Source organism: Ornithodoros turicata, unplaced genomic scaffold, assembly GCF_037126465.1.
Source record: "Ornithodoros turicata isolate Travis unplaced genomic scaffold, ASM3712646v1 Chromosome135, whole genome shotgun sequence".
In the NCBI taxonomy this organism is placed as follows: Eukaryota; Metazoa; Arthropoda; class Arachnida; order Ixodida; family Argasidae; genus Ornithodoros; species Ornithodoros turicata.
This window is the reverse complement of record NW_026999312.1, coordinates 187,866-213,452: the sequence shown is the minus strand read 5'-3', so window position 1 is coordinate 213,452 and position 25,587 is coordinate 187,866. Positions and strand designations below refer to the sequence as shown.

The 25,587-nt window shown below is 44.3% G+C and overlaps 1 protein-coding gene and 2 long non-coding RNA genes across 6 annotated transcripts; 2 read left to right on the top strand and 1 right to left on the bottom strand.

Moving 5' to 3' along the window:
* Window positions 1-1,886: 1,886 nt before the first annotated feature.
* On the bottom strand, window positions 1,887-18,275 carry LOC135372249 (uncharacterized). Its single transcript, XR_010415911.1, has 4 exons — window positions 18,159-18,275; window positions 17,961-18,066; window positions 3,345-3,451; window positions 1,887-3,052 (listed from the first exon to the last, which is right to left on the bottom strand). It is a non-coding gene; the product is annotated as an uncharacterized LOC135372249 (long non-coding RNA).
* LOC135372267 (uncharacterized) lies at window positions 7,452-17,218 on the top strand. Its single transcript, XM_064605919.1, has 13 exons — window positions 7,452-7,727; window positions 7,842-8,173; window positions 8,880-8,961; window positions 9,054-9,149; window positions 9,229-9,321; window positions 9,597-9,683; window positions 9,858-9,944; window positions 10,119-10,205; window positions 10,369-14,119; window positions 14,283-14,894; window positions 15,061-15,120; window positions 15,276-16,008; window positions 16,098-17,218. The coding sequence occupies exons 1-9, from the start codon at window positions 7,452-7,454 to the stop codon at window positions 10,519-10,521; spliced, it is 1,293 nt and encodes a 430-aa protein (XP_064461989.1). The 3' UTR covers window positions 10,522-14,119; window positions 14,283-14,894; window positions 15,061-15,120; window positions 15,276-16,008; window positions 16,098-17,218.
* A 31-nt stretch (window positions 18,276-18,306) lies between the features above and the next one.
* On the top strand, window positions 18,307-22,779 carry LOC135372251 (uncharacterized). 4 transcript variants are annotated; one of them, XR_010415913.1, is made up of 8 exons: window positions 18,307-18,422; window positions 20,177-20,250; window positions 20,574-20,602; window positions 20,687-20,871; window positions 20,980-21,099; window positions 21,195-21,294; window positions 21,379-21,567; window positions 22,186-22,779. It is a non-coding gene; the product is annotated as an uncharacterized LOC135372251 (long non-coding RNA). The 4 variants fall into 4 exon arrangements; XR_010415915.1 differs by lacking the exon at window positions 22,186-22,779 and having other exon boundaries at window positions 20,687-20,703; window positions 20,765-20,871; window positions 21,379-22,178; XR_010415912.1 differs by lacking the exon at window positions 22,186-22,779 and having other exon boundaries at window positions 21,379-22,178.
* The last annotated feature ends 2,808 nt before the right edge of the window (window positions 22,780-25,587 follow it).

Below are 25,587 nucleotides of genomic sequence, written 5' to 3'. Positions count from 1 at the left end.
GCAGTTGACCAGTCCGTATAGTCTGCACGCCTTGAGGCCCAAAATTGCTCGACGAGCACTTGTAGTCACAGAGAATTCCAGATTTGCTGTCACACCCTTGATCTTCGTGCGCAGCTGTGCGGTTCCGATGTGGAAGATAACGCCGCCGCAGTAACTCCGTAGAACTGCTGTCGTCGGCCTGGTACGAATCCCGGGGACTATCTTCTTGAATACAGACAGCGGAAGCAGGTTTGCTTGTGATCCCGTGTCAACTTTTAGTTGCACGTCCTTCCCCGAGATAGCTGCCGTTATCAGCCAGTCGTCGCGGTTATCCCTGCCATTGCATACTTCCAGCACATCAAGGCCGTCACTATCTGTTTCATCATCTGCGAGATACACTCCGTCAGCTGCCTTAGTTTGCAACATACAGCAAAATGATTCCTCTTTTTGCACTTGCGACACACTTTCCCATACGCGGGGCACTTCTTCGGTTCATGATTACTGTTGCATTTTTTGCATCTGCTGCCACCGTATTTCCGTCGTTTTTCTTTCACCACTGGGTCTACTGACTTGTCAGTTTGACTCCAGATATTCTTGTGTTCTTCCGTCAATTCGGCAGATTTGCATATTTGAACCGTTTTTGTTAGGGCTAGGTTCTCTTCACGCAAGAGCCTCTCGCGCAGACTTCTGTCTAGCACCCCATACACAATTTGGTCCCGTATGAAAGAATCTGACAGTGTTGCAAAGTTACATGATTGAGCTTTCAGTTGAATGTCTCGGTAGAAGGATTCGAACTGCTCACCTTCACCTTGCATGCGACACCTGAAGACATAGCGTTCATAGGTTTCGTTACACTAGTAGTGCAGTAATCCTCGAACCTCTGAAGCACTGTCGTGTAGCTATCCAGGCAAAAAAAAAAAAAAAAAACTTCCACCGCCTCCGGCCCGGCCACATGGAGCAGCGTTGCTATCTTCTTCTTGTCTGACCGTGCCTTCCCTTCAGCCTCTGTTGCCTCGAGGTAGAATTCCAACCGTTGTTGAAATTTCCGCCAGTTTTCCGCTACGTTTCCAGACAGTAGTAGCGCATCCGGCGGACGAAGCCCGTCCATGGCAGCTGCTCCGGTGTGGAAGACCCCACTTCTGACACCATGTATCCGTCGGAAGCACGACGCACGAAGTGCCAGCAAAACAGCAACAACGGTTGCGCCTTTATTCACAGCTTATTCGCGATTCCAGCGAAGCCGTGGCCACCTGGCGACGATTTCAGAAAGCTGCGAGTGGAGGTCCGGGAGCGGGTCCGGACAGGGAAGCGGTACGGCGATACACGTTTCTCTTGCTTATGGACAGAATGCGACAGCAAAGAATGTATCGACATCGAAAAGAGGAATGTTGCACTACTATTTATTCTCAGCCTGTTGAAAATGCCCCACGCTTTCTTTTAATTGTTTCCCTAATCAAGAAGAACGGAACAGAGGTCCCATGTGTCGACAGGGTTTCCGGACCAACTCTGTTACCACGATACTATCTTAATATTAATCTTAGTAATCCCAAACGAGGAACCCGCAATTTCTTTGTCGTGTTGATATATATGCATTTTCAGACCTCAGGCAAAGTAAACAATATCACAGCACTAATGCATCGTAGACAAGCATCCACTATAGATGTTCTCTGGGATTGAAAGCTTCTGTCTAGTGCCGCACACGTATCAACGAATGACTCGCAAAGATAAAAATATCACACTGGGTTCTACGTAAATACAAAGAGCGGTAGAGAAAACGAATACTTCACTTTGCCAGAGCGTCTCTTCCAGCGCTTAGGTGTTCACCGCACAGCATAATGCATGTTAAATAGCTGCACATGTATGGTGTAAAGTGAAGACAAGGTGTCAGATATACGCATGTACGCAAAGCATTTTCAAAATATGTATTGTTCACGTATACCTTTGACATACAGTCACAGAGTTCTGAAAACATCAGGGTCAAAGCTAACGAGCACGCTATCGTCACCACAAGAAACAAAGGAAATAAGTGTTATCTTGAGCTGTTGCAAATGCCCATGTGAACGCTAACTTGTGCATTACAATTTTATGATTACTTCTCTATGTTCCGACAAAAAGTATCAATTAATAGAGACACTACACTTCCAACGGAGCTGTTGTTCCCTTGATTGCAACACTCACACGTAAATACGAGGGACTATCGGAGGAGAAACTCAAACATGGTATTGCTTGTAGACTAGTAATCCACATTCGAAAACACATGAAATGTCACTCTTCTTGGAAACATATCCCTGCTTTGCCTTCTTAGATTCTAAAATGCCTCCTTTGTTCACTCGACTCCCGACGTTTGTAAACAAACTTCGAGGACGGGAACTTTTTGCCTACTTCTCTGAGTTGAACTGCACAGTATGAGATGACCAGATGATAAAGTTCATTCCTTTTTCATGAAACGTGCTCATTTGTGGGTATTAAAAACTGAAACAGATGAACATAATTAGGCCGACACCTTGCCGAATACGCTTGCTTCGCTCGGGAGACGTCCTTTCGTCCGCCATCTTGGAAGTTCGCGGCGCCACCTATAGTTCATTGGAATCGCGAATATATACACACACACAATGGGGAGGACACGTACAAACAGGACCACGTGAAGTCGCTCAAGGTTAAGATTAGATATGCTACGCGCTAGGCTGTTATCAGCATACCGATACACATTCTGGATTTTGGCTTTGCCCAATAGTCTTTTTGCATATTTCATTCCTTGCGGCATCTGTTAGTGGCACCAGCCGTTCGAAGTACTCCTTGACTAGTGAACAGCATTTTTCAGAATGCAGGTCTTCCTTATCCGAAATTGCACTAATGTTCCGTGCAGGTAGAGGCTTGCTTCTGCTGTATCGATTCCAAACAAGGTGTGAGGCATCATCAGCAACATTCTTTGAAAACTCTTGGATGTCCGAAGATCGTGGTGCCAGGGGGGAAGGTGGAAGTTGCCGCTTCGACTTTGCCGGCACAGTCTTGTTTACAACGTGCTTTTTGAAGGTGATGTCTGCCAGAGGACGCGTTGGTAGCTGGTTTTGACCTGAAGATAAGAATAACATGTGTTAAAAGGGGTGAACAATATCCAGCTGGGAAGCAAAGGTCAAGACTCTGTGTATATATGCAAAATAAAATTTTTCGTGCAATGGACACACTTGCTCAATGTGTCAGTCATCTGTCTTTCTATTTGTATACACATACACACATCCCCTGCCTCAGTCGCACCACACAGCTCACGATCTCAAACTTATTCGGGAAGTACTGTACACAAGAAACACGGAAACTACCAAATTAAATTGAGCTAGTAATGCTGATATGCAGTAAAATGAACTTGCATTGCGCTGGTGCAATCCATCTGCAGGATGTGCCTGTGCATGAAGGCGTCTGGACACTGCGTACGGCAAAAAGCAAGGCTGCAGCATGTTGGCATCTCTGACTCAGCCTGTAAAATAGTGTTAAAAATGATTATAGGGGAATTTTTTTTCTCAGAGATGCTCTGCTGCTTATGCTTTTGCAAAGGACATACAGTAGCATCTTTCAAGCGCATGCTTTTGTCGGCCAAATACTGAAAGAACAGTTAGCTCCCCTTCTTCAGGGAGGCGTGCTCTGGCTGATAGATCTGCTTGCAAAACCACCCAGCAACACAGTCGCAATGTGCCTGGATGCGACCACTGATCTCGATTGTAAAAGGCTGGATCGCGGATTGGGAGCGCGAGCGTGAAGAAACCGGCCGCCATCTTACTGTACCCACAACAGTCGCCGCAGCGATCATGGCAACTTCTTGCAATTACGGTCGTACCAACCGTACTGGCAAGGTTACAGGGCCTAAATTTATACAGGTGAGTCACTCTTCATCGAGGAATAAATAGGCGCCATTCTGTATATTTAGTTGACCATTATGAAGTGTTTTTTTGCCCAAAACGAGCACTGGATGCAGGTTGCTTGATCGCTCTTCCGACGTTTAGTCGAGCACACTTGCATTTTACCCGGCGGCAAATACAGTTTGAGTGCATAATATGCTTGAAAGAACATGTTACACTACACAGGTAGTGTTGTCATCAATATATGTGCAAGCACTCGAGCGCTTTTTTGCATGCATTGCAGCATGGTACACGGTGTTCTCTGCGGAAGCAAGTGCCACATTCATTTCTTTGAATTACCTACACGCACAAGTTCGGTATTACGTCATAATGAGACCACGATTGTCACCTTTTTTCATGTATTCGTATTGTTTTGTGCCTTGGTTTGATTTGTGACAAAGAATCCTACGTAACGGTGGTGTAGCGCGACTTGAATAACGCTTTTGTCTGAGCTGTATCGTCAGCTTGTTACGATAGTAGTAATCTGTAGCGTGTCGTGCTATTTGTAGCAGTTTTTAAGGCAAAAGTGGTCTCTCAATACAGGTTTCGTCATGAGGGCTACCCAGTGAATAATCTGTGCAGTGTGATACGGCTGGGTGTACAGGTAAGTATCACGTTCCTCATCCACTGGTTTCTACTTTACAGGAAGGAACAACCTCAGTGCACGCACTGTGGTTAGCCTCTCTCAGTTTTGCATATTGTCTTACATGTTCACATCAGAAACACACCTTACACTTTAGGCTCCTTCACCCAGCAATATAATAATTAGAGATTATAATTCTTTTTAGAAGTGTTCCCCATATTCTTTTTAGAATTGTTTTTAATCTTTTTAATTTTGAGAAGATACAGGGATTGTAAACCATGTTTTAAACTGATGTTTTAACATTTGTCCAATGCATTTATTAAACAACATATTCATTTTTAACTGGTTGCACCCAAACCAATGTTCTGATGTATTATTTCCTTTGTTGTCGATGCACCATAAAAATTGGAATAATCATCATCAATGCAGGTTACTTCACAGCTGCCTCGACATACTCAAGAAATGGGTGCAGAACCTGCGTAATGCCCACAAACTTTGACTACCACAGCACCTCCAGAAAGTAAAGGCATATGTGCCACATGGGATTTTTAAAGGCATTCACAGTATATAATACCTTGTATGAACTGTTGTAGATCTAAGCAGTACACTCACAGAAATTAAAACTTGTCAGGGAACTGTGATAATTGTTTCAGTTAATAGGCATGCACATATACTCTACAAGAACAAAATTATTTATTGTGAATGCACTTCTCTGGGTACTCATGTTGTTTACATCTACTGTTGATCACATTCATTTATCACATATTATATTCTTATATATTATTATTATATTATCACATATTCGATCACATTAAATTTAAAATTTAGCATATGTGAGAAAATATCAGGAGGGAAGTTGCTATTCATTGCTCATTCCAACCTAAAATTGAGTGCTACAAATTTAGAGAGCGTACCTGACCATTGTCATTCCTAAAATATATATTGCCATTGTAGCAAGGTCACAAAACAATAAATGTAGTCTTTTGCGACCTGCCTGCACGTTCATTGTATCCTGAAACGCATAAGTGCAAGAAATAAATCTTGAACTTGAATAAACTTGATGTTGTATAAACTTGACATAAAATGTTGAATAATATAATGAATGATATAAAATATTGAATAAACTTGAACTCGTATATTCTCTTTACTCATCATCAGTGATCTTCATTACAAAAGCATATCGTGTTAGACTTTTTTGTTTGCGTTTCACAGACTGGGTACACGAGGGCCAAAATGACAAAATCACAACTGTTTCAAGCTCCAAATAGTCCTGTTGCAACTTGAAGACCATATGTGGAGCTGCATTTTTTGGAACATGCTCCACATAACAAGCATGACAAAGTCAGCACTGGATAGCAGGACCCCGTCCCCAAGCAGCTTTTCTCACGCTGCAGTTGTATTCAACAAAAGCATGGGAGTGCTGGAGAAGGACATTCAGTTTGGCACAACCGCGCCTGCAAATAATCAGAACAAATAAAGGAAGAAGCAAACATACATAGAACGGCTGTACTTAGTTCAAAAAGAGATAAGTCCTGTGTCTCAAGGAGGTGTTACCACTTTCTAAGTAACTTAATTGATTAAGCTTACATCACTACCTGATTAACTGTCCTAACGAGTGTGATCTAATTGCGTGAAGTAATTATTTGCGCTGCTTCGGTGTGTCCATATTTGCGAGGCAAAGCACCGCTGTCGTTTACTAAAAGGCTCTTTCTAAGGCGATGCTTGATATAAATCATACTAAACGCATACACGGCTAAAACAACGGCTGTGATTCTAAAGAACGATCTCTTTCTGCCATGCGAGTATATCTTTTCCCGGACCGTTCTTTATGGAACAATTTTTGTTCAGAACGCAGTACGGGATATTATATACATGGTTGTTGTTAACCTCAAGTCGTTTCTTATTGAAATATTGGCGGGGAAACGTGCTGTAGTACAATCCCCAGCGCTGCACTGCGGTGACGGTCTAGTTTCGGAATGCAAAACATAACGTAATTAAGAATCGAACGGCGGGACACCTGTGAAACACTATTAGGATACATCAGTATACTGGCACCTTACAAAATTGTGTGATGACAAACAACGATCAGTGCTAGCAGCGCAAGAAATACTCACAATCTCTGTTGCCTCCCATTGTTTTCTATGGGCACACACAGCACTTTAGGGCCCACCAACATGGCGGCCCGAAGGCACGCCTCTCCCCCACGAGCCCCTCTCCCATGCGCGATCCAGCCGTTATACATAGAGATCAGTGGATGCGACTTGCTTGTAGTGTCCAGACTTCATGGAGCATAAGCATATGCTCCTGATCACTTGCGCCTCCGTCCCGCCCTATGTCCGACGTGTGCAGCATTCTATACGGCGTATATACTTCTCTTCTTTAAATACCCAACCTTTGTTGAATTGCCGGTTCGACGCAACAAAGTGCGTGCCGATGGTAAGTTCAGAAACTGCGGGCACAGAGGATAAATCATTTGTCAACACACCTGCGTCAGAGAGCTCCTTCAACTCTGCCTGCGAAAATATTTCTTGCATCCCGTGAAGAACCGGCGGGACCACAACATAAATGACAGCAACAGGATTATGTTCCCAATTCGCAAACGTTTGGGTCCGATTGTCACTTGTCACCAGCGCCCGTAGGGACTAGGGAGTGGGTAGGGACGCCACGCGCCGCGGGAGCCACCAATCATGTTTCCGGCTCCCGCCGCTAGAGGCGCTCTTCCGCTCTGAAAAAGGTCCATTTTCTATAGACCGTTTTATTGGGGTCAGCGGGGAAGAGAGAGAATATCCATGCACCAGGGACTTAGCGGGCTTCTTTCCTCCTTTCGGGCTGTGAAGCTGGCGCATCTCTTATGGCGTTTGCTTGTGTGCGTGTGCTTTTCAACTGTTTGAAGTAAGTTCATCGCGTCAAGTCGCATGACCCGTGTGTAACTAAGATGCCGTACACTCACGACGGGTCGTCTGGGCACCACTGTGTTGTTTTTGGATGCACCAACAAGGATGGATGTTTGGATGCAACAAAGAAAACAGAAGATCCTCTCTCAAGAAATCTGTGCCGAGCACGACGTTAGGCGGGAAGGGTGCGGCTGTGGCATGTTTGTGCTACACGGTTTTCCTGCAGACAAACAGCTACAGCATCAGTGGGTGGTATCAATCAATCGCAAGGACTTTTCACCGTCGTCGTCGTCGGCCCGGGTATGCTCCGATCATTTCGTGGACGGAAAGCGCACACCGTTAAATCCAGTGCCCATGGTCAAGATGGGATACCCCAGAAAGGTATGTGTTCTTTTGCTTGTGTATGTGCTAATATTGAAGTTCGGGTGGTATTTCGGTTCGGGTATTTTTGATGCGCTCATGGAGCCGTGCCACCCTGCCCATGATCTGTTACAGTTCCTCCTGGGTCCTGATGTCAGGTTTTTTTCGGCTTTTTCGCTGAGTAGGCCTCGGTCTGAGTTTGTCGCACCCCACCTCAGGGAGTATGCCTCCTCCATGCGGCGCCTGCGCGAGTCCTACCCAGGTGAACGCATTTCTACCTGGACTGTGTCGCGACTGTACAAATCTCTCTTGGAGCTTCTTCCCATGCCTCCGCCGGCTGTGGGCCTTGGTGTGCCCCGGCAGGTTGCTTGGCGTCTTGTCACCGCGGGCTGGTTCGACGCACGTCGGGCTAGCCTGCAATGGCGCTTGGCACACGGCGTTTTACCGCTTCGGGACCGTCTGGCTCGGTACGGAGTCACCACTCCTTTCTGTCCATTCTGTGCTTGTCACGAAACTGCGGAACACGCGTTTCATCAGTGCCTTGTGCCCGATACTCTATGGCACAAAGTTGAAGTCCTCTTCGGTGTGTCACGCATTCGGTGGGCTGTCATTCAAACGCTCTTTCAGCCTCCCGTCCCGCATCGCGATAGGAAACAGTTCCTCCTTCTGGCAGTTGAGATTAACTACCAGGTGTGGATTTCTCGCTGCATTGCAGCACAGGGTGGCCGCATCCGTAGTGTAGCAGAAGTGCTAAATCTTGTTCGAGCAGGGGTTCGTCGCGCTCTTCGTAGAGAGAGAGCTGTGCTGGGAGCTGTGCACTTTGCAAGACGGTGGCAGACATCTTCGGTCCTCTTTGAAGATGATAGAGGTACGTATGTGCTTCACTTTTAGGTGGCCAAGTACAGTGTGCCGTTGTCACGTTCGCAGCTTTCCGCGAGTCTTCGTTCGTTGCATGGTGACGTCCAGCACACATATTAATCTAGAGATCATATTGCTCTAGAGTTGGCATCTACGTAGCCTTAGTTTAGTCCGTGTGAAACGTTAGAGGGAGCCAGTCTGTGTGGCTGGTCTTCCGCTCTGATGCCAATACAGGAGACGTACTGGCCTGCCTCTAGTTTAGGCAGGCTCCTTACCTGATGACAATACACACACGTACATGTTGACGATTTCTAGGTGTTGGTGGGACGCCGCCGTCTACTTAGGATGGACTCCGAGCCACCAAGGAAGCAATACAGTTGGCAATACGAAGCAAAAGGTGTGTGTAATTTTTCAATTTTGCTCTTGAGGCTCTACCCTACTCTACTGTTCATCATTAATATCTCACCCCGGTTAATAACAATCATACAGAAGGACGAAGACGTGAGCCAAGCTGCAGCAGATGCGTCGCTGTCAACGGAAAGTGAACTTGAGGCTGGAGAGCCTGCTGAAAGCGGCAACGTGGAGGTCAGCAGTCGTCTCTATCAATTTTTATAAATTTTCTTTCCGAGTAAACACACCATTACTTGTCTGAAACAAATTATAGCCACAGCCGTACGGTGCGGTGCAGAGACAAGCAGAGGAACCACTACCCAGGCTGCCAGCTGAGGAGCTCCAGGAAGTTCCTACCACCGCTGAGGTTTGTTTTGATCAGCTGTCTACGTACGAGTTGCCTTAGGTGTTTTTGTGTCGTGCACAGTACGGATGACAGATCAATAATACTTTTTAGAATATTACAGCAGGGGTACACACAAAGCACTTGGCAAAATGGGCAGCAGTCGTCTTTAACTGCTGACAAGATAATTGCGAGACAACATATGATTTCTGTACAGAGGATGCAATAGTTTCTAACTGACGAAATGCGTTCCCACTGTCTGCTGCAGCCTTCACACTGTGCCCGTTTTTCCACTTCAGGTACCTCCACAAGCATCACTATTCTTGGAATCACAATGCCAAGTGGGAGCAAATGTTACTCTTAGCGCCTCTGGTCAAGGCACTGAGGTGGGTTCAATTCAGTGTAATCAGTAGCCATCTGCATGGGATATGCACTAACTAACTGGTTCATATCACATTGACTCAACTGAAAGTTTGCCAGTGGTCACAAGGTCCATTCGTTTGGTAACTGCTGTACTCTTAGCACCTTGTAATAACACCACTTCACCTGTTCCATTTCAGGTACCTCCACAAGTATCACTATTCTTGGAATCACAATGCCAAGTGGGAGCAAATGTTACTCTTAGCGCATCTGGTGAAGGCACTGAGGTGGGTTCAATTCAGTGTAATCAGTAGCCATCTGCATGGGATATGTACCAATTAACTGGTTCATATCACATTGACTCAACTGAAAGTTTGCCAGTGGTCACAAGGTCCATTCGTTTGGTAACTGCTGTACTCTTAGCACATTGTAATAACACCACTTCACCAGTTCCATTTCAGGTACCTCCACAAGTATCACTATTCTTGGAATCACAATGCCAAGTGGGAGCAAATGTTACTCTTAGCGCATCTGGTGAAGGCACTGAGGTGGGTTCAATTCAGTGTAATCAGTAGCCATCTGCATGGGATATGTACCAATTAACTGGTTCATATCACATTGACTCAACTGAAAGTTTGCCAGTGGTCACAAGGTCCATTCGTTTGGTAACTGCTGTACTCTTAGCACATTGTAATAACACCACTTCACCAGTTCCATTTCAGGTACCTCCACAAGTATCACTATTCTTGGAATCACAATGCCAAGTGGGAGCAAATGTTACTCTTAGCACATCTGGTGAAGGCACTGAGGTGGGTTCAATTCAGTGTAATCAGTAGCCATCTGCATGGGATATGTACCAACTAACTGGTTCATATCACGTTGACTCAACTGAAAGTTTGTTAGTGGTCACAAGGTCCATTCGTTTGGTAACTGCTGTACTCTCAGCACCTTGTAATAACGTCACTTCACCAGTTCCATTTCAGGTACCTCCACAAGTATCACTATTCTTGGAATCACAATGCCAAGTGGGAGCAAATGTTACTCTTAGCGCATCTGGTGAAGGCACTGAGGTGGGTTCAATTCAGTGTAATCAGTAGCCATCTGCGTGGGATATGTACCAACTAACTGGTTCATATCACATTGACTCAACTGAAAGTTTGTTAGTGGTCACAAGGTCCATTCGTTTGGTAACTGCTGTACTCTTAGCACCTTGTAATAACACCACTTCACCAGTTCCATTTCAGGTACCTCCACAAGCATCACTATTCTTGGAATCACAATGCCAAGTGGGAGCAAATGTTACTCTTAGCGCATCTGGTGAAGGCACTGAGGTGGGTTCAATTCAGTGTAATCAGTAGCCATCTGCGTGGGATATGTACCAACTAACTGGTTCATATCACATTGACTCAACTGAAAGTTTGCTAGTGGTCACAAGGTCCATTCGTTTGGTAACTGCTGTACTCTTAGCACATTGTAATAACACCACTTCACCAGTTCCATTTCAGGTACCTCCACAAGTATCACTATTCTTGGAATCACAATGCCAAGTGGGAGCAAATGTTACTCTTAGCGCATCTGGTGAAGGCACTGAGGTGGGTTCAATTCAGTGTAATCAGTAGCCATCTGCGTGGGATATGTACCAACTAACTGGTTCATATCACATTGACTCAACTGAAAGTTTGTTAGTGGTCACAAGGTCCATTCGTTTGGTAACTGCTGTACTCTTAGCACCTTGTAATAACACCACTTCACCAGTTCCATTTCAGGTACCTCCACAAGCATCACTATTCTTGGAATCACAATGCCAAGTGGGAGCAAATGTTACTCTTAGCGCATCTGGTGAAGGCACTGAGGTGGGTTCAATTCAGTGTAATCAGTAGCCATCTGCGTGGGATATGTACCAACTAACTGGTTCATATCACATTGACTCAACTGAAAGTTTGTTAGTGGTCACAAGGTCCATTCGTTTGGTAACTGCTGTACTCTTAGCACCTTGTAATAACACCACTTCACCAGTTCCATTTCAGGTACCTCCACAAGTATCACTATTCTTGGAATCACAATGCCAAGTGGGAGCAAATGTTACTCTTAGCGCATCTGGTGAAGGCACTGAGGTGGGTTCAATTCAGTGTAATCAGTAGCCATCTGCGTGGGATATGTACCAACTAACTGGTTCATATCACATTGACTCAACTGAAAGTTTGTTAGTGGTCACAAGGTCCATTCGTTTGGTAACTGCTGTACTCTTAGCACCTTGTAATAACACCACTTCACCAGTTCCATTTCAGGTACCTCCACAAGCATCACTATTCTTGGAATCACAATGCCAAGTGGGAGCAAATGTTACTCTTAGCGCATCTGGTGAAGGCACTGAGGTGGGTTCAATTCAGTGTAATCAGTAGCCATCTGCGTGGGATATGTACCAACTAACTGGTTCATATCACATTGACTCAACTGAAAGTTTGCTAGTGGTCACAAGGTCCATTCGTTTGGTAACTGCTGTACTCTTAGCACATTGTAATAACACCACTTCACCAGTTCCATTTCAGGTACCTCCACAAGTATCACTATTCTTGGAATCACAATGCCAAGTGGGAGCAAATGTTACTCTTAGCGCATCTGGTGAAGGCACTGAGGTGGGTTCAATTCAGTGTAATCAGTAGCCATCTGCGTGGGATATGTACCAACTAACTGGTTCATATCACATTGACTCAACTGAAAGTTTGTTAGTGGTCACAAGGTCCATTCGTTTGGTAACTGCTGTACTCTTAGCACCTTGTAATAACACCACTTCACCAGTTCCATTTCAGGTACCTCCACAAGTATCACTATTCTTGGAATCACAATGCCAAGTGGGAGCAAATGTTACTCTTAGCGCATCTGGTGAAGGCACTGAGGTGGGTTCAATTCAGTGTAATCAGTAGCCATCTGCGTGGGATATGTACCAACTAACTGGTTCATATCACATTGACTCAACTGAAAGTTTGTTAGTGGTCACAAGGTCCATTCGTTTGGTAACTGCTGTACTCTTAGCACCTTGTAATAACACCACTTCACCAGTTCCATTTCAGGTACCTCCACAAGTATCACTATTCTTGGAATCACAATGCCAAGTGGGAGCAAATGTTACTCTTAGCGCATCTGGTGAAGGCACTGAGGTGGGTTCAATTCAGTGTAATCAGTAGCCATCTGCGTGGGATATGTACCAACTAACTGGTTCATATCACATTGACTCAACTGAAAGTTTGTTAGTGGTCACAAGGTCCATTCGTTTGGTAACTGCTGTACTCTTAGCACCTTGTAATAACACCACTTCACCAGTTCCATTTCAGGTACCTCCACAAGCATCACTATTCTTGGAATCACAATGCCAAGTGGGAGCAAATGTTACTCTTAGCGCATCTGGTGAAGGCACTGAGGTGGGTTCAATTCAGTGTAATCAGTAGCCATCTGCGTGGGATATGTACCAACTAACTGGTTCATATCACATTGACTCAACTGAAAGTTTGCTAGTGGTCACAAGGTCCATTCGTTTGGTAACTGCTGTACTCTTAGCACCTTGTAATAACACCACTTCACCAGTTCCATTTCAGGTACCTCCACAAGCATCACTATTCTTGGAATCACAATGCCAAGTGGGAGCAAATGTTACTCTTAGCGCATCTGGTGAGGGCACTGAGGTGGGTTCAATTCAGTGTAATCAGTAGCCATCTGCATGGGATATGTACCAATTAACTGGTTCATATCACATTGACTCAACTGAAAGTTTGCCAGTGGTCACAAGGTCCATTCGTTTGGTAACTGCTGTACTCTTAGCACATTGTAATAACACCACTTCACCAGTTCCATTTCAGGTACCTCCACAAGTATCACTATTCTTGGAATCACAATGCCAAGTGGGAGCAAATGTTACTCTTAGCGCATCTGGTGAAGGCACTGAGGTGGGTTCAATTCAGTGTAATCAGTAGCCATCTGCATGGGATATGTACCAATTAACTGGTTCATATCACATTGACTCAACTGAAAGTTTGCCAGTGGTCACAAGGTCCATTCGTTTGGTAACTGCTGTACTCTTAGCACATTGTAATAACACCACTTCACCAGTTCCATTTCAGGTACCTCCACAAGTATCACTATTCTTGGAATCACAATGCCAAGTGGGAGCAAATGTTACTCTTAGCGCATCTGGTGAAGGCACTGAGGTGGGTTCAATTCAGTGTAATCAGTAGCCATCTGCATGGGATATGTACCAACTAACTGGTTCATATCACATTGACTCAACTGAAAGTTTGTTAGTGGTCACAAGGTCCATTCGTTTGGTAACTGCTGTACTCTTAGCACCTTGTAAGAACACCACTTCACCAGTTCCATTTCAGGTACCTCCACAAGTATCACTATTATTGAATCACAATGCCAAGTGGGAGCAAATGTTACTCTTAGCGCATCTGGTGAAGGCACTGAGGTGGGTTCAATTCAGTGTAATCAGTAGCCATCTGCATGGGATATGTACCAACTAACTGGTTCATATCACATTGACTCAACTGAAAGTTTGCTAGTGGTCACAAGGTCCATTTGTTTGGTAACTGCTGTACTCTTAGCACCTTGTAATAACACCACTTCACCAGTTCCATTTCAGGTACCTCCACAAGTATCACTATTCTTGGAATCACAATGCCAAGTGGGAGCAAATGTTACTCTTAGCGCATCTGGTGAAGGCACTGAGGTGGGTTCAATTCAGTGTAATCAGTAGCCATCTGCATGGGATATGTACCAACTAACTGGTTCATATCACATTGACTCAACTGAAAGTTTGCCAGTAGTCACAAGGTCCATTCGTTTGGTAACTGCTGTACTCTTAGCATTTTGTAATAACACCACTTCACCAGTTCCATTTCAGGTACCTCCACAAGTATCACTATTCTTGGAATCACAATGCCAAGTGGGAGCAAATGTTACTCTTAGCGCATCTGGTGAAGGCACTGAGGTGGGTTCAATTCAGTGTAATCAGTAGCCATCTGCATGGAATATGTACTAACTAACTGGTTCATATCACATTGACTCAACTGAAAGTTTGCCAGTGGTCACAAGGTCCATTCGTTTGGTAACTGCTGTACTCTTAGCACCTTGTAATAACACCACTTCCATTTCAGGTACCCCCACAAGTATCACTATTCTTGGGATCACAATGCCAAGTGGGAGCAAATGTTACTCTTAGCGCATCTGGTGAAGGCACTGAGGTGGGTTCAATTCAGTGTAATCAGTAGCCATCTGCATGGGATATGTACCAGCTAACTGGTTCATATCACATTGACTCAACTGAAAGTTTGCCAGTGGTCACAAGGTCCATTCGTTTGGTAACTGCTGTACTCTTAGCACCTTGTAATAACAACCCTTCTCCAGCAGGACACAGTAGCACTGCCTCTTGCAGAGGACGTCCAAAGCACTAACAGCGTGTCGAGTGAGGTGTGTAAAGCAAATGTACAAAAGTAACTCACCTTTGATAAAGGGATGACTGCTACTACAGTGAACTCTCATACACATGACGTGAATAGACACGTGCTTAAGCCAAACATGTCACTCTCCATGGAAATAATGAAATGCTGTTATTGTCATTACAGGGACCTTGTGAGAGGGCACTTGATCCAGACCACGCATATGCCAAGCCAGCCCTGCGAAGTGACCACCAGAGAGCAGCTATGGTTGACAACTTATCAGAAGACGACATCCACTTCCACACTGGACTGTCCTACGATGCTTTCCACCAACTATTGCGTGCTGTTGCTACAGTTGACAAGGAGAAAACCAAGCAGCTCACATAGGAAGACCAAGTGTTGATGACTCTCATGAGGTTGCGACTCGGGTTGCTACTTGGACACCTCTCCAGAATATTCAAAGTGTCTGTGCCATGCGTGAGCATTACGATCACTCACATAATGGATGTGCTTCACACGGTGATGCAGCATGTCGTGAAATGGTTGCCAGCTTCATACATACAGAAAAGTATGCCAGCCAGTTTCAGGGAAAGCGGGCATGGAGCCACCACCTGCATAATTGACTGCACCGAGGTAACTCTGCAGCGGCCGAAGAAACTCATGCCGAGGGCACAGACGTACAGTGCCTACAAGGCACATAACACTGTAAAATTCCTAACAGCAATTGGTCCGCGTGGACTGATAATGTTCGTATCTCAGACATACGGAGGCCGAGCGTCTGACAAGTACATCATGAGGAACTGTGGGATAGAGGACAATTTCTCACCAGGTGATCAAGTTATGGCTGACAGGGTTTTTTCCCTTGGTACTCATTTGCAGGTTGCTGGTGTGAAACTCAATATGCCTGCGTTTACAAAAGGTAAGAAAGCATGCCAAGTACATTATGTACTGAACTGCGCTTGGTGTCTGTTGGCTACTTTAAAACTGGTTACCTTTTCTATTTGGCAGGCAAACAGCAGCTGAGCGAAAAGGATGTTACTTCCACACGTAGGATTGCATCTGTACGGATTCACGTCGAGCGTGCCATTAATCGTATCAAAACCTACCGCATCCTGCAGCAGCCTCTCCCCATCAAATCAAAGAAACTGATCAGCAAAATTGTGTTTGTGTGTGCAGGCTTATGTAACTTAAAACCTCCGCTGATTAGACAACGCGACAAGAAAGCTCAGCAAGTTGAGTAAAATGCTTTTCACCAAAACTTTCGTGTTCAGTCTCCTCAAATTGGATCATACGAGAGCCAGAAAAAAAAAATGCAAATGTTTCTGCACTTTCTAAGTTTTAGTACGGTATCATGCAGGAATAACAGTACTACGTAGCTTCATCTCCCTGCGACCCTATTCATGTAACATCCATCGAAACAAGACTAGAATATTTCGAACTTTAATGCTACTCAAAGCTTTAGTATCTTTTTGTACACAGTGCTAAGCTCCCACTTTCCACTCCTATGCTGCTGCTCAATGATCGGAAGTAGTGCACAAAAATAGAATTTGCACAGTCGCACAATATTTCGGGCCAGGTAGTTGGCATCCAGAGACACTTTAACAATTAGGTCTGTCACTTCACCATTGTCATTAACAGTCCATACATAAAAGTAGCACAGTTTCCTCCCGGAACGCAGCAGCTGAAATTGCACTTGTGCGAAATATCCGTTTGGGCCATTCTCTGGGAGAGCATATTCCATTTCACTTGTCCGTTCGACGTCATATTTCCTTTTTTCAATCATGGCCTTACAGTCTTGAACATGTGGGCACTTCTCTTCAAGGATGGCATCCTCGGCCTCAATAAGTCCATCTGGGGAGGCACAGAGCCACGGGTAATCGTCATGAACGCCTGCTTTTAATATTTATAATATTGCAGTCATAATATTGCATAATCAGTGCAGGTGCTCCAAATGTCTGCCTCAGTTTGATGCAGAGGTATAGCATGCAAGGATAAAATAATCTTGTGGTATTTTTCAACATGGCTCTTGGATGGACATGCAACTTCTGCAAGCCATCCAGAAGTCCTGTAATTTCTGTAGCATCACAAGTGTGTGTTTTTTATCAATGTAAATAAAATTATTTGTTTCACGGTTTCTGTGTAGCTTGTACAAGAGTACAGCCAGGTTTCAAGGCAGGCTGGGCAACAAAATTGTTCTCCAATCATACAGTGAGCAATCTCTGAAAAACATAATTAGGTGGTCAGTACAAATCATAGCAACTTCAATAAGCTGCTCATCATCGGAACTATTTGTTATATATCTGTCCCACCTTGAAATCCGTGATAGACTGGTAATGGAAATACACTGCGAATAGATGATACGCTGCAGCAGGGCATTTGCCTGTCCACGGCCAAGGCGGCCCCACACCCAACATACGAACACGGTATATGCTGCAAACCGGACGGTACTGCGCAAAATAAAGGGAAACAATAAGTCAAATTTATTGACAGAATGGCGTAAATGCAGGCTAGCTGATGGATAAATTTATGGGTGCTGTCCTGTAACTTAGTTTGATATTCTAGGAATTTTACATGTACTACTCACACTTTCGTGGTTTTCATATGTAAAAACACGGTTCAGTAAGTATAAACATGGTTGTTACAGTACCTGTTCTCGTCTCTGTGTTGCTTCAGTTGGGTGGGGCTGGGTGGGGATGTGTCGTACAAAAACGGACACAATAGTGGAAACACATGCTGCTGAGCAATGCAATCAATGTTGTTTTCGTCGCACATTCGGGAAATAATCACGACGCTCCGGCAGCACAGAAATTCATCCGGATCGCAGCCTAAGCATCTAAACAAGATATACAGAAAATTGGCTCAACAACATACACTGTTAAAAAAGAGCTTCTCTTTTTCATTGCTGCTCCAATTCCGTAGCGGCACATGAACCGTTGCTATCCCGTCGTCTTTTCCAGGAATGAGTAGAGCAATATCGCTGAAAATGAAATATTTTGTTCAGACCACGTCACGATTATACTAGCAGAAATATGGAAGACGATACATGTCTTCAGCGAAGCACATATTTACCGTTTTTAAACGATCCAACAGTGATATCGCAATATTCGGGCCTAACTTTTTTGCTCGTATGAATGTGGCAGACACAAGGACGCCGGCGTCTCGCCGACAGCGAGTGCGCAGCGCGGAGCAATACAGCATTGTCACCTGAGCCGCTAACTGGAAGCCCGCGCAATTCTTTCCTCGTAGACGCATGAGACGCTCCGTGAAGTTTTAAGTGTTTGGAAGTGCATCTAGTGTTTGGTCTTTGGCCGACTGTACCCCCGCAAAGCAAAGGTGAGTTCAAAACCTGTTTCGTTGTTCCACCACTATACCAAGTCAAATACGAGCACCACTTGTAAGCATGGTTGCAAAAATTGTTTCGATGCATACGCGTCTCAGCAACGGTGTGCAACAGCAGGAAAGCAGTGTCTGTGTGTGTCACTGTTTGTAGATCATGAGTAGAAACGTAAAGAGTTGCCTAACGTTCAGTCGTCCATGGGGAGGCTACTGAAATAATTTGTGTTTGCTGTGATCTCGCACAAAAAATTGATAAATGTTGTGACTCTATTCCCCCCACCTTGGAGCTGGAGTAAACGGAATTCCTCTGTTGTGGAATGTTCACCTGAAAGTGTCACGATCTCCAAAGTGGATATCATTCCGATATGGCCTGTTATACTTTCCATTGAAATCTGTTGCATTTGCACTACCCCAGCAAACCATATACATCCCAGGTATCCTGGCAATATCGCAAATTGGATGTTTGAGTATCCATGCGAGCTTCACAGAGAGCCCGTTCCGTGCGACTGCAAGATTCCTACTGTTTTTACATCCCAGAACCGTCGCATCGACATCTATTTTGGATATTTGGATGTTCTGGGGATATTTTAAAATTAATGGTATTTTTGTTTTGAATCAATTTGTACTTGATAATAGTTTGATAGCTATAGCAAATGAATGCTGCACGCGCTAATCAAACAAAAGGCATCTACTTTTGTCAGCACATCCCACTTGACGACGGGTGCCCAGCGACCTTTCGGCCATAATCCAAGATCAATGCAGACCGCGAGTTATTAAATGTGCTTTCGCCTTTCACCATATGAGATGCAGGCTCCCTGGTTCTCCCCTCCACCGCGTACACAGGTTTCACGATAGACCACAGCGAACATATACTGAAATACAAATTGTTGAAGGACGTTCATCAAGTGTAGCGTTGCGTATCACGCTTGCAACGGTGACGACATCTTTGCAGTTAACTTGTGAGTCTGCAAACGACGTCAGCGTATACCTGCGAACGTTCCTGACACACCATATTGGCAAATATCGTGTTTTTAACTCAAGCTACTGCCTTTAATGTGATTACATGGTAAATAAGGTAGTAAACCCAAACATTTTCCCCGTTTGCTTACGTCATACCACTAAGGGTCACGTGTCCCAGCTATCTCCGAAAAATAACGCGCGCTTACTCCTTTGTTTTTACGTCTACCAGATGTCCCAGGGATATAGAAAGTAATACACTTTTCGAAGTCACATTGTGGACGTACAGGTAACGTCGCATAGACGTGGCGGACATATGCGACGTGTGCGACCTTTGTGGGACGTACCTGGGATATTTCTGGTTTACTGGGACAGGAAGGCCTCCTGTTTGCAAAATTCCGATCCTCTACAGTTTGCAATTCATCAAAGAGGTCACATTTCACAGTCTTTCCTAACAAATGTACCTTTCACTAGTCTTAGCGGCGTCAAAATTTTCACCAGTAACGGTTTCATGCTCGCACAGCTGAAGGCTGTTTATAAATGGATCCCTTTTTTGCACTCTCTTGGTAGGTGATATACGGGTGCACTTTGTTGCTGCAGAAATTTTCTTCTCGCCGAGCTCTTTTCGACCATCTGCTATCACATGAAGATTTTGCAAGTGGTGTTCCTTGTACCATAGAGGGGCGTAATGCTGCTTCCAAGAACTATAGAACCAATTCCTCCATGCCAAACACGCCAACACATTCAACACAAAAAGTATTGTCTTGAAAGTTTTGTTCTGTGGCTTCTTGCAGCCAGCCGTGTGGACAGTGAAGAAGCAGATATTGCACGCTGAAAACATCACCTCATCACAGATGCATCGTGCACTGTGAGTTGACAGTCCCTTCTTGTGTGCTTCGACAATCACTATTATTGGGACTCAACATACAACAGGACACTATCTTGTGGTCTCCAGAGACGAGTACAACCTGCGCTATGGGAAACCGGTACACATCTTTGTGGAAAGTGGCCCTGAGATGATGCCAATTTTTCTTTTTCGCATAACACCATCGAGCTTTCTACCAGACCTCAGGCTATACCATCTTGAATCTCAGAAACAAGTGTATATTGTTGTGTACGACCCTCAGAGTTAATGGACAGTCATCCATATTCAGCTTATGAAGTAATAAACTCTGTTGTTGTCTCCCTCAGAATATCGCTGCTCAGCCATGATTATGGAGGTATATATAGTCTGTTTAACCAAATTTTTGCAAAATATATACGCTACTTCCGGTTTTGCTTAATAACTTCGTTTTCTGACACAGAAAGTTCCATATGAGAGGTACATATCTGTGATGCGGCAGACTGTGAGTCAACCTACGTGACCCCTGGTCAATTCACAGTGCCTACACTGGACGTAGCCGCCAGAGCCCTCAGGGTAGTTCGGACAGAAGCCAGCACGAGACAGAGTCATACAAGGTTGTAATAAGAAACTTTACTGTGAGCATGGGTAATCACAATATCTTTCCATGTGCACGCTACAGTTGTTGCTATATGTGTGTGGTTTTCAGAGCTTGCTCAATGCTGCTTCTTTTTCTCTTTCTTTCTTGTTTACTAGCCGTTTCTGAAGATCAGGAGTAGAGATCATAAAACGAAAAACTTTGTGTCAGTAACATGTCTTGAGGAGCTAATCAGAGTTGCTGTGGGTCATGGAATTTGTCAGGAGGGCAACATACAGGTATGGCACTTTTGTTATAACGTTTATAAGCTCGTATGAGCTTCAATTGCATTGTTGTTCTAAAAATCTTTGTCACACCAGTTATTTCTTTCTAGGTGTATTTAATGGATGAGTTATCACTTCGCTCTATGGTTGCTGGTGCTGAGAAATGCCTCGATGACATTTTCATTGTTAAAAATTGACTATGGAAACAAGGTATAGTGCATACATCTCCAGATGCCACTTTGCCCTCTTGCTTGGGGCTTTAAGTGCCATTTTTTGTTTTGCTTTCCTGTTTAGATCAGTCAACATGTGTGAGTGCACCTTCACCACTCCCACAAATGCCTCTGCTCTCACGAATTTATTACCCTTGGGAGAGCCTCAGCAAGACAGTACTTGATGCATTGGAAGCAGACAATGTTCTGCTTCCCTCTCAACGACAGGAAGTGGCACACATGGCAGCGTCATGGCCCTGCATATCCATTGAAGGTGGGAGGCACTCCTGATATTTATTCACAGGTATATTTGCTGTTTGCATGGCTTACCTGGATAGAGTACAGCAGATATAAAAAAAATGTTGTGACATGCATTGAAATATTGTAGGAGAGCATATCACATACTGGTAAAATATTGCATTTTGAAACTCACGTGATGTAGTAGAGTAACAAAAAACTGGTTTGTAAGTTTAGATGGTGCTGTAGCTTAGATTATCTGCGGGCCTGTCTTGCAAGAACCCTCATATTTACTCGGCTGGTACGATACATACTGCAGTAAATACAGCAGGCGATGTAACACATACAGAGGCCATATCAACTGCTAACCTTTCACAGACATTCATATGCTTCACATATGGTGGTGTCTCTGCCATGCTGAACTATGCTCATAAGCATGTTTCACGGATGAAAAAAAAATCCTATCTATGTGCTCAGAAATTTGTTGTGCCATTTGCAGTGGTGGACGTGTAGTGTTCTTCATAAACTTATTTGGAATAGTTGGTAGAGAAATGGAGTGATTGTCCTGATCATTACACCATGTGAAACTAAGAATATTTCATGCAATTATTTTGAATACTCATAAGGAAATTTTATTAATTGGTTGTGATTTTAGGCACCTCGTTGGTATCATTGAGAACGAAGGGAGCCAGCAGGCATAAAAAAATCAAGAGGGCTACATACATAAATGCGTGAGGCAATGAGGGCCGCAGATGAATATAGCAAGAAGTAGGAACATGTAAGTTGTAAATGCTTCCTACGAGCATATTACATTTCTTTATTCATCAAATAATTTAATTTGTTGTGGAAGTATTATGACTAAGGAGGCTCAGTAATACTTCATAATACTAATACTTTTCAGCTCATGTGATACATAGCGGTCAAATGTTCCACCACCAAAGTAATGCACAAGTTATTTGTAGTCTTTTCAGTAATTTCCAAAATAAAGGGTTATTATTGAAAAGCTATCCTCTCTGGACACAAAAAACATGAGAATTGAACAATTAACAATGAAACAAAATCTCTGGACATCTCACATTGATCATAAGGACTGTAAAGGAAAACAACAGGAAACCGGCTAGCATCATGGTCGACAGCATTTATCCCTGTTTTAAAGCGGAATCATCGTTTCATTACTGCACAGGGCCCCGTCATTATAATTAGTGAATTGCTGCCGCAATGAGGAGGCACAACACGAGTACAGTTTCCTATACTTACTGATATATAACAGTACCTTGCCCAAACGGCACTTCAGCCGTGATGATGTACTCTTTACTGAGTGGTAGCCGTTGGCAGTTCACAACAGACTCAACACCGTTTTTGTCAGTTACGGGTGCATTCCTGTACATTCACCGTCTACCATCAGAGTGTGAGAAACCTAAGTGATATAATCCCAAGACGGTAGCGGAGAAGGCTGTTTATTGTGTGGCCGTCAGAGCCAGACTGAATAGTCTCATGGCGGCCAAAACCGTGGAAGGATTTTTAAAGCTCGCGCCTTGCGATGTGCTGCTGGTGGCGCATCAACTTCATCTTCTGCTGTGCGTCGCTACAGCCCCCCCCCCCCCCCCCCGCTGGAAACGACGAAGAGCGGTCGGCCCAGGTGACGCGCTTGGTGGAAGCAGCGTACACAGGCGATGGGCCGGGGAGCGACGAGGCGACAAGGTTAGGATTCTCCAAAAAAGCTGGTTTCAGCCTATCGACGCTGACCGTATCCTGCCTGCCGTTGATGGCTATATGTGCTACCCCATACTAAATGGCAGTAATTTAATAGGCCAAAGAATAGTGTATTATATAATGCTATTTTAACATGACAGGGGAGTATGTTTCTAAACCTGTAAACCTTGCCAGTAATGTTAGCAAGTTTGGAACAAAGGAGGTCAATATGCCATGATAATGTTTCTTGGAAATGTACACCTAAAAACTTAACTCAATCAACGATTTCGATAGCAGACGTGCCCAATCGCAGGTCTGAAGCCATACCCACAGCTTTATTTCTTGCCCTAAAAATAATGGCCTTTGTTTTCGATGGATTTATTACTAGTGCATTTGCTCTCGCCCATTGATTTATTTTTTCCAGAATCTCGTTTCCATCATTTATGATGCTGTCCAATTCACGCCCAGTGATTAGTATAGTGGTGTCATCAGCATAAAGAATGAAGTCCGCGTTTACAGAGAGCGTAACAATGTCGTTAATATACAAATTAAAAAGAAGTGGGCCCAATATGCTTCCCTGAGGAACACCGGACTTGATGTTTAATGGCGTGGAAACACTTTCCCTTATCATAACTTGCTGCATCCTATTTTGCAGGTATGATTCTAGCAGCTTGAGTGGGAGCCCACGTACACCATTGCTCTGAAGCTTAAATAGCATAATTTTATGATTAATAAGGTCAAACGCAGGGTGTTACGCATCGTGTGTTACGCATCGGGTGTTACGCAACGTAAACGTGGGTGTTAGGCATCCTAACACCCATGAGTAAGCTCACAATATCTCGAGCAGGAATCATAAATATCATTGACAACCTAAAACTCTCGTCTTCATGTGGGTTGGATTGCATTAACTCCAAGATCCTTAAAAATACAAAAGAGGCGTCATCCTTGTACCTGCGTGACATTTTCACTCAGTCACTCGATCACGGGTATGTGCCTCACGACTGGCGTCTGGGGAAGGTCATTCCTGTTCATAAACATGGCGATAAGACGTCTCCTTTGAATTATCGCCCCATATCTTTAACAAGCATATGCTGTAAAATCCTGGAGCACATAATCTATTCAGCTGTCTCTTCTCATCTCGAATCTAATAATTTTTTTCATGAACACCAACATGGATTTCGCAAGGGTTACTCCTGTGAAACACAGCTATCTTCTTTTGTCTTTGATGTTGATTCTCACATGGATCGTGGTATTCAAACGGATGCAGTCTTTCTTGATTTTAAGAAAGCATTTGATTCCGTTTCTCATATTATGCTAATACGCAAACTCTCATCGCTTAATATCCACCCTACTGTACTACGCTGGTTTCAGAGTTATCTCAGTGATCGTTCACAGGCAACCCTTGTAAATGATTGTCTTTCTCCTTTCCTTCCTGTTTCCTCCGGTGTCCCACAGGGTTCCGTCCTTGGCCCACTATTATTCCTCATCTATATTAACGACCTGCCAGGTAGACTGTCATCCTGTGTCAGGCTTTTTGCCGACGACTGTGTTGTCTATCGCTTCGTAACATCCTCTTCTGACCAATTATGCCTTCAGCAAGACCTAAGTTCAATTTTCTCATGGTGCTCCACATGGCTTCTTTCTCTCAATTCTTCTAAATGTTCCTATGTTCAGTTCTCTCGCTCCAGGTCACCGCTCCCTTACCAGTACCACGTGGGCCATTCTCCTATACCACAGTCGTCTTCGTATAAATACTTAGGACTCCATCTCTCCTCAAATCTCTCCTGGTCGGATCACATCCGTAGTGTTGTGCGTGATGCCAATCAGAAACTCGGCTACATACGCCGTAACCTTCGTTGCGCACCCTCCAATGTCAGACGCTTGGCCTACCTAACATTAGTTAGGCCCAGGCTTGAATATGCGTCAAGCGTCTGGGATCCGCACCATGCTAACCTCATCTGCCTTCTTGAGTCCGTTCAAAACCGCGCCACTCGTTTCATCCTTTCAGACTATTCCTATCCTTCTAGCATCTCATCACTTAAGTCTTCTCTGGACCTTCCGCCTCTCGTAACTCGCAGAAGTTTCTTCCGTCTTTCCCTTTTTCACAAATTTTATTCCAGCCCATCTATACGACCATCTTTCATCACAGCCGCACCTTACATCTCAGGCCGATTAGACCACACATGTAAGGTTGAACCAATCACTTGTCACACTTCCCACTTTTTGTATTCTTTTTTTCCACATACGATTGCCGATTGGAATGACCTTCCTCAATCCTTAGTCACCTCGCCTAACCATCAAACTTTCCGTAGAAACTTGGCATCATATCTACACATTTAGTGAGAAAGCATTATTTCATCTCTTG